This window comes from Nycticebus coucang, chromosome 7, assembly GCF_027406575.1.
Source record: "Nycticebus coucang isolate mNycCou1 chromosome 7, mNycCou1.pri, whole genome shotgun sequence".
Taxonomy (NCBI): Eukaryota; Metazoa; Chordata; class Mammalia; order Primates; family Lorisidae; genus Nycticebus; species Nycticebus coucang.
Window position 1 is genome coordinate 103379966 of NC_069786.1, and position 9619 is coordinate 103389584.

Here is a 9619-nt window from a genome sequence, read left to right on the forward strand (position 1 = left end):
CTCCTGGGGTAAAATGTTCTCCCAATCATTTCTATCCTTTCATCCTTCTTTCTTCAGGATCAATGCCAACCCGCCCCTTCCCAGATCAAGATCTATGGTATCCTAAGACTTTTTCCCTGAGGGTGTAAGATGAAGCAGGATGACATTCTAGCCTCCAAAAATCCATCACATCCTTGGCACAGACCAGGTTCCTAAAAAAAAGCGAGCACAGAATTTGGCCCACGAGTCACTGGCTGATTTATATATCCTTATTCAATGTTCTGCATCTTTTATCCATGAAGGTATTAAGACATATGAACATCCCATCAAAACAATTTGTTAGAAATGTGACAGTCATCCTCCATGTTCTTTTTCTTTTTTTCCATAAGGTTATAAAAAGCTCTGGGTTGACTTTCCCAAGCTTGATTTGATCCCTATGACAAACACCACCTGCCTCTCACTGATTCTCGTTCACATCTTCATTCCAAGGAAACAGCCTGCTCGGTAGGGCTGGAGAATAATGCAGGGGTGGGCACTGAGGTTGGGAAGCTGGCGTGGCCTGCAGGTGCCAGTTGCTGTGCTAGAAACATGCCAGGAACAGCCTGGATTTGTAAGGGACTGGTGCCACATGGCATCGATCCTTTCAAGTGGGGTCTTGGCAAGTCGTTTCGTGCATCCTTTACTAGCGAAGGAGGGGATGAGAGTGTGCTGTAGTACTTAGGCCATAAATGAGGAGGACTCCTAACATGATTAAAACCCCGGCCTCCAGGAAAAGGCTGAATTTCAAGTGTGACAGTGATGGATCAATCCCCAGTTCAGATCATGGTCAAGTAGATCTTCCTGAGATGTAGTGCTGATGAGAGGGAGACACTCAAGATGGTCTGATGTTCTTTTTTTTCTTTTTTCTTTTGTCTGATTCTTTAGCTGTGTGAGAGTTTTTATTTTCTTTTAAGCCTTGATATTAGGAGTGCTGACCTCAAGATTGTTCACTGGACTTTGGGCTGAATGTAAGTCCAAAAGGGCCAGTCAGATTTACTAAAGCTATCTTGAGCTGACAGACGGGAAAGGCATCATTAGCTTGTGAGACAGGAAAAAATTAGACCCTGCTGTTTGCCATGTAGTTGATTCTTTCTTTGAATGTTTTACCATTTTAGATAGGTTTTCAGTGGCTCTTATTTCTATAAGATGGACAGCATAGTGGATAGAGAAACCATGGGCGAGAGGGCTATGAAGATGAACTTGATGGTGAGCGTCTCTGTGATTTAGCAGATAATAATGAAATTCAAGTTTGATTATAAAGTAGTCATCAAAAAAATTACTATAAAAAAAGAAAAAGCTATGGTGGTGCCTGTGGCTCAAAGGAGTAGGGCGCCGGCCCCACATACCGGAGGTGGTGGGTTCAAACCCAGCCCTGGTCAAAAACTGCATAAAAAAAAAGGAAAAAGCTAGATAGTGGTAAGCCTGGAGAAAATTCAGAGTAAATTAACTCAGCTCTATTCAGACCTAGCTAGTCAAAGGGGATGCCCACATTTGATCTGTCCTAACCAGGAAGAAAGCCAATCGGGGAGGAAGGAGGAGAGATATTAGCACAAACATGTGAAGGTGGATTGGCATAATGAGATTCTTTCCAGTTCTGCTCTTACATTAAAACACACAATGATGAAACAGGACTTCCTTAAATTACCATGCCTTTATTTCAAATCCAGAGGAGAAAGATTCCAGTGCTTAGTGTCCACTTAGATGCATGCACATGGGAGATACTGCATGCTACACCAAATGGATGGCCCAGGAATGGCACCTGATACTGGCCATAAGATGCCATTGAAGGTGCCTGAGATAAAACCCAGGCCTATCTTGGTAATGAATGACAAGTCATTAAAAAGACACAAGTGAAAGGTTTACTAGGCACTGAAGACCCGGTCTTCCTTATTATTTCTGTTTTTCTTCTTGTTGTTGGAAGAAAAGACTGATCATTTGATGGAGAAATGTACACACTGAATGATTTAGAAGTGGATGATCCAGCTGCCTGCAGTAACGGGGCATCATTCTCAGAAAACTTGCATCTCTACCTTTTAGCCATGGTCACAGAACTGGTGAAAACTTGGTTTGTTTTCCTTTTCATTGTAGTGGACATCCCAGAAATCCACGGGAGAGAGGGCTATGAAGATGAAATTGATGGTGAGTGTCTCTATAATAATGAAATTCAAGTTTGATTATAATGTGGTTGTCAAAATAATGCCCAAGATATTGGAGGGCCAAAAATTAGAACTATCAGCCAGAAATAAAGAATGAAGAAACTACCATTGTTCCATCAAGGTCAAATTTAGAGATGTAGAAAGTTTATTTAGTTCCCTCTGCCTAATCTGTAACAGGTGCCCTCTTTCAGGCAACTCTTTACACAGACAGGCCTTTAGAAGCAAAAGGACTGCTCCTCTGTACGTGTCACTGCTTAAACACCTTGACCTTCTCCCCAAAATGGCCTGAGTGGACGAGCATAAATGTGAATGCTCCACCAGGCCTGTGGTGGTTTCTTGTTCCCTGGCTCAAGACAAACCTTAAACATGTTATCCAAGACTCCAGGTTGAGGCATGTTGCATGATTTGGGTTTCCTTTTCACAATACCCATGGCATATTTTCATATTTATTCCAAGTGTTATTTTTCCACTTCTAACACATTGACTGTGAGACACTGAAATGAGCATCCTGACTAGTGGGCCACTGAGCAGATGTGGAGCTGGAATTTCTTACCTGGGCTTCTCAGAATGCCAGCGCTGATCTCCAAGAGACTCAGCAGCAAGATTCTCCTCAAAGAACAACTTTTGACCAAGATTGATGTGTTTAAGAAGAGAAGTTTATAGAGCAGCTGCTTTTAACCTGACCTTAACCAAAAACCTTGTGTGTAGTTATAGAAACTGGAGTGACTAACCCAAACAGCACCTTGCTGACTGACTGCAGGCCCTCCCTCCAGAACCCCGTCCAACACTCCTTTTATGAGCAAAAGCACACGGCCGACCTCCACAGAGAGGCTGTGCTCTGTCAAGCAGCAGAAGCACTGTGATGAGGGAGGGAAGAGCGGGGGATCTGAGGCAGAAGGCCTGGCCCTACGCCCAGCTCCATTGCCTGCTAACTCTGTGACCTGGAGTCACCTCATTTCTTCCAGCCTCAGTTTTCTCACCTATTAAAACACATATATTATCATCCCGCCTTCTTCACAGGATAATTGGGAGATGCTGGAAAACCAGCCCCGGATGTGGCCATGCCTTGGGAGCACACACAGATCAGCCTGCAAGGGCTGCCATCACAGAGTGCCACACGCTATATAGCTCAGACACAGAAAGGGATTTTCTCACAGTTCTGGAGGCTGGACCTCCAAGATCACAGTGCACACTGTGTCAGCTCCTCCAAAGGCTGTGAGGAGATGTTTGTTCTAGGCCCCTGTCCTTGGCTTGTGGCTGGCCACTGGCATGTTCACATGGTGTCCCCCACTGTGTCCCTGCATGTGAATTTCCCCTTTCTATAAGGACATCACTCACATTGAACAGTGCCCACCATAATGACCTTATTTTAACTTGATTGCCCCTGGAAAGATCCTATCTCCAACTAAGGTCACAGTCTGAGGTACTGGGGGTCAGGACTGCAACATGGATCTTAGGGGTGGGGGAACACAATTCAATCCATAAAAGAAATGCATGCCAAGTTCTGGGGCCTGGAAACAAATCTGCTTCTTCTCTTGCCAGGAATACCAAGTTGGGAAACTGGTCATATGAAAATTGTCCCCAACTGTCCTTTGACTGACTTGAGGCAGTTGGAAGTGAGGGATGAGGAGGCTGCCTGGAACACAAGGCCATGCCAGGGGCTCCACAGGCACTCTGAAGGTTCTAATCTAATCTGAGCTTTCCAAACATGAGTCAAATCATTTAAGTATCAAATGCTTAGACGGCACTTTCTATATGCCAGACACTAAGCACTTTACAGATGGTAGTTCACTTAATCCTCCTAATAACCCGGTTGAGGTAGATTTCATTAACATCCCCATTATACAGGTGAGAGAACCGAGGCAGAGAGGGGCTAAAACACTCACCCAAAGTTACATAGCTAGAATGTGATGGAGCTGGGCTTCCAACCCAAGCAGTCTAGGTCCAGACTTTCTGCTCTGACTTCTGTGCTCTGAGGGGGTCTCTGAGCTGAGGAGGCACAGTTATCTCACCCTGATGCAAGCAGGGCCCAAAATGTCTCATGTGCTTTTTCTGTCATAGATGAGTATGAGGTGGACTGGAGCAATTCTTCTTCCCCAACCTCAGGGTCTGGTGCCCCCTCGGCTGGCAAAGAAAAGAGCTGGCTCTACACACTGGATCCCATCCTCATCACCATCATCGCCATGAGCTCGCTGGGCGTCCTCCTGGGGGCCACCTGCGCGGGCCTCCTGCTCTACTGCACCTGCTCCTACTCGGGCCTGAGCTCCCGCAGCTGCACCACGCTGGAGAACTACAACTTCGAGCTCTACGACGGCCTCAAGCACAAGGTCAAGATGAACCATCAGAAGTGCTGCTCCGAGGCGTGACAGATTGCACCTGAATCACAGCTGACGTTTCATTCCAGCAAGAGGGGCTGGTGAAGATTACATTTTTTCCCCGTTTGGAAACTGAATGCCATAATCTTGATCAAACTGATCCAGAATACAGAAGGTAGGGACGGGACAGAAAGGCAAGTCAAGGGAGGGAGGGATATACAGCCACAACAGGGGTGATCATCCCCCTGGAACTGCGGTGGCTGAGTCATTGCAGGAACAGGCCATGCTCTCTGCTGGGAAAAAGACGGGAGCTCATCTCTTTGGGGTCACAGTTCTGTTTTGTTTGTGAGTTTATTATTATTATTATTATATTTTATTTCTTTGGTCTGTGAGCAACTCAAAGAGGCAGAAGAAGAGAATGACTTTTGCAGCCTAGAAGCGGAGCAGGGATCATTATTCTCCACTTTCTCTTTTAATGAACACTTGAAAAGCAAAGCATCTCTTCAGCTTTTCCATCTTTAGAAATTAAACTAAAAAACATTAAAAAGCCGTCCAGCTTATCCCATCCTCTGATTGTCTGATGACTTAAGGGATATACTGTGGTGTAGGCTCTGCCAGCCAACCCTACGAGCTGCCATGTCCAGTCCTAGCATTTAAGTAGGATGTTGTTGCCTTTAACTTTTTTTATCCAGGGGAATATTGCCATTTTAGGGTCAACACGAACAGTTCTTTCTTGTATGCGATTGAAAACAAACCAGAAAGGAAACTTCACACTTGAAAATCCGTAGAAGCACCTCCACGTTAGAAGCAGACGAGCCTTCAAGTGCTTTGTGAGTGAATAGGAGCCATTCTTTAAATCTAGACCTAGAGTCTGTGGTGGGGAGGCTTCCTTCGTGGGGCCTCTGCTGGTGGTCTTGCCTTTTTTTTTTCCTCCTCCTTGTTCTAAAACGTACACATATACACAAATGTGTGGGTATGCACATGCGTGTGCACACGTGCACGCCCACACATACACACACACACACTTTGCAAGTCTCTAAGCCCCAAGAAACAGCATTGTTCAGTATTCTCAGAGGTGGGCTGGGGAAAATATAGGCAATTGGTATGTTTTCTCCATTGGTGAGATGGGTAACTGGTGACCACTGGGTGGGAAGGAGAAGCCCAGCCTCCGTGATCGTGGATGGCAAAGGCTAAGCAGTATAGACTCGGACATTCTGATGAGTTGGTCTCTCTGACGAGCTCATAGATACAGCCTTTCTCCTTTGGGTTACAGCTACCACTTAAGCCTTTCAGAAGACTCAGAGCTAGGATCTGATTCTATCCAGAGTCTGCAGGTACTATGGACTGTTTCCATTCACACACATGCATGCGTGTGCACACACACACACACCCCAATTTATGTGCTTTTATTAAGTGCCTTGAAAAAATGAAGAAAAATGTATTTTCCCTCTAGGTAGAAATCAGTGAATATCTTACAAGTTAAGGCATTCCTCCTTCCCTAACCCCAATGGCTCCATCCCCAGCTCCCCCAACTCACCACTGACCTACCAGAGGGATGAACCCTGCTGCAGAGAGTTAGAGCCCTAGATGATCTCAGCTACTCTCAAAAAGGAGGCATCAAGAATAGAATGAAATCGTGTGAAGGATAAGATTGTCCACATCAAGATCCAAATCTTAATTACCTATTTATGCCTAAGTATTGCCTGTGTGCTGGAAATACATTTTGAAACCCAACCAGTATGCCCAGCCTGTCGCATGTCCGTGATAAACCTTCAGACCATTTTTGCTGCTATGGCCACCTACAATGTCATTTGTCTCCTACCCAGGTGAAAGGGGAAGGGTGAATGGGACTGGCTAGTTACTTTAAGTGTTAACTGATGAAAATGATAGTTCAAATGGGAATGTCACAGTGTTTCGTATGCAAAGAGGTAGAGTTCAACCCACAGCTATTTATTCACGTGTGTGTGTCTTCGCGGGCCTCTGAGTTCTCTTTATCTACTGTGTATGTTAATGGTCACGTGGGATGCAGTGCTGGTGTTGTGACTTTAACCTAGGGGCCGAGTGTCACTGCTGATCTCAGCACTCGTTGGCACAGTGGTAGTTAGAAGTGAAAAGTAAAGCTGTCACGTTCAAGGGCTTAGCTTTAGGGCATCGCCCCCTGCCCCCAAGCTGGGCAGCAGAATAGAATTTTTAATTAGCCCACCTTCCTCTTCACCCTCCCATGCAGCTCAGTGTTCAGAAAGCTGGTAAGTCTTAGGGCTTTCCAGAAGTCGCCTACAGAAAAAGAGAAGTTTGAAAGTCTACACCAGGGGTCCTGGCCCTCTCATGCCCAGTTGACCGTTTATATGATTCCCCAAGTCTGGCCCTGCCTCAGGCCTGCAGTTCATCTCTAAGTTTTGTATGACTCAATCTGTATTCCTGTAAAAGTCCTATATCCATATCCACCATTGACTGATTTGAGGTCCTGAATGGGCCGTGAATGCTGAATAGAAGCAGGGCACCCAGGGCTACATGTGGATACCTCACCAAGGCTGGAGACTGGCCTGTTATAAGACAGAAAAAAAGACAGTGGGGCCTGATCTTAACTTAACCAAGGAACAGCTTGGTGCCTGTGTTACCTGTATCTGTAGGTAGACTAGCTGACTAATCTCCCTGCGTCGTTCCCTTCGGAAAACCTAACTCCCAGTATTGATCTCCTTTTTGCCTTGTGCTGAATGACGCATTACCTCCACGCTCTCCCAGACTATGTGTTGACAGGGCCACAGGGTTGCTGTCTCTCTTCGGTGGGGCGGGGAGTTGACAGGGATGAGGGTTCAAGGATTGAGCATGAATAACAAGAAAACAAGGGACAAAGTTAAACTGTCACACAGAAGGTTAACTTTTCCAGGGTTTGTAGTTAAAGGTATTCGACCATTTGCTGGCTGAGCCAGATCATGGGAACTTGAGAGCTTTTACTGTGATTCTTTAATGTAAAAAATAAACAACAATGTCAAACTGTGTTTATATGATTTGTATAAAGCCTTTTTAAGATTACTATTTAAATAAACAGTATACCAGAGATGTATTTCTGCATTGTCTTTATTAGAGACAAAGAGACTTGGGATGAGGGTGATCAAATCCCAGTTTGCCTGAGACTTCCTTGGTTTTTAGCACCAAAAGTCCTATGTTCTGGGAAACCCTTTCTCATAGCTAGCTTGGGCTGCTATAACAGAATACAAAGGTCTGAGTGGCTTAAAAAACAGACATTAATTTTTCACAGTTCTGGAGGCTGGGAAGTTCAAGATCAAGGCACCAGAAGATGCAAGGTCTACTGAGGCCTCTCTTCCTGGCCTGGAGGTAGCTTCCTTCTCTCTGTATGCTCTTTGGACCTTTCCAAGGAGAGAGATCTGGCCTCCTTGTAATAAGGACTCTAATCCCATCATGAGATTCCTACTCAGCTGACCTAATCTAACTCTGATAGCTTCCCAAAGGCTCCACCTCCTAATACCATCACAATGGAGGTGAAAAGCTTTAATGCGTGAACTTTGAGAGGACCAACACATTCAGCTCATAGACCCCTCAATCCTAGGCAAATTAAGATGGTAGGTCATTCTCTCAGGATAGTATTTCTCAACATTGGAGTTAGTAAGTTGGTTGCTGAGTGGGCTTTGATGAAGACATGAGGATGAGGATGGGTAATAGGCTGCTTGAACTCAGGAGTCTGCCCTGATAGACTGGAGAGCCTGGGATCCCTTCAAATACTCTTCCTCCCTGGACCTGGCCAGGCCCTTCAACTTCAGATTCTTTGCTGCCTCCTTTCTGCTCACTTGCTTGTCATTGTCTCTGCTGAGCCAACACCCATGACAGTACTTCTCAGAGTGTGGTGGCTGGACCAGCAGCTGTAGGAGCTTGGCAGAGATGCATATTCTCAGGTTCCCTCCCAGGTTCTCTGAATCAGAAACTCTGGGGGTGGGGCCCAGGGATCTGTGTTTCAATAAGCCCACCACTGGGTCCTGATGCACCTTCAAGTTTAAAAACCATTGTTGCTGGAGAAAATTATCCTGGCCTCACAAAGTGATTAAGGATCCTCTCACCTGTCAGTTATAAGCTTCAAAATGAACCAGACTTTGGCCAGTGAAAGCTAAAAGAGGCCAAGTACACTCGAAGGCAGTGCAATCCGTTCCCAGAGAAGGAGGAGGGAAGAGCTTTATTAAGAATGCCACTCTCTCCTGGGAGCTGTGAACCACAGCCAAATTTACATATTTACATTTTGAGGCTCCATTCACCCCAAAAAGGAAATCTGGTTCAATCATCTACTCAAGAAATGTTTTTGAGCACTCCCTGATTTTGTAAGCTCTGGGGAGGGGAACAGAAAGCAAACAGCAGAGCACATAAAATAAGGAACAGCTGCAGTAAACACAATGAGCCTCCGAACAGGTAGCTCTAGGGAAGAAGTGCTCCACTCCCTCCCTCTAAATGGGGGTAAGTGAAGGCCTCTCTGGGAAGGTGATATTGAAGCTAAATCCTGAAGGGACAAAGAGGAGCGAGCTGAGCAAATGCCCAGAAAAAGCTCTCCAAACTGAACCAACAGCACATCCGGCTATGGGACAGAGTCTGACATGTCCCCAGGAACACAGAACCCTGGGAGAAAACCTCATCCAGGGAGAAGCACCAACAGCAGGCTGCGAAGGGTAAGAGCCAGGTTGCACAGGGCCATGAGGCCACAGTGAGAGGTCTCTCCAATCCGCACGTCTCTTCAGCCTCCCCCACCCCACCCCTGCTCCCGTCTGGCCAGTCAGGTCGCCACAGTCAGATCTCCACAACTTCCCTCTTTGTCTCTCCTGCGATGTATATAAGATCCTGTGTCTCCTGAGATGCCCGACTCTATCATGGTACTGACCCTGACATCAGCAGAGGTTCAAATGAAAGCAAATTTCTTCTTTCCTTTAGTTGAGCTTTGGGGTATTTTTAAAGCCCTCATAAACTAATAATATCTCCTGGTCCCTAGCCAGCTAGTATTTACATAAGATCTTTTTTTCTCTCTTATCTGCATCCTTCTGGAAATGTTTATGCGATCCTCAGGGGAGGTAGGCAGGCCAGTGAAATGAAGTTGGAACAGGACCACGGCTGAAGGAAACAGGACCCATCTGG

General features: G+C 45.8%; 1 protein-coding gene across 2 annotated transcripts in view; it reads left to right on the forward strand.

Moving 5' to 3' along the window:
* The window catches only part of NRP2 (neuropilin 2), a 114299-nt gene extending 106750 nt beyond the window's left edge, over positions 1 to 7549 (forward strand). The window contains exons 16-17 of one of the 2 annotated variants that reach the window (XM_053597052.1): positions 2107 to 2157; positions 4236 to 7549. In XM_053597052.1, coding sequence (XP_053453027.1) covers positions 2107 to 2157; positions 4236 to 4540 — 356 coding nt within the window. In that variant the 3' untranslated portion in view covers positions 4541 to 7549. The remainder of the gene's footprint in view (positions 1 to 2106; positions 2158 to 4235) is intronic. The other variant, XM_053597053.1, reaches the window with a different exon arrangement.
* The last annotated feature ends 2070 nt before the right edge of the window (positions 7550 to 9619 follow it).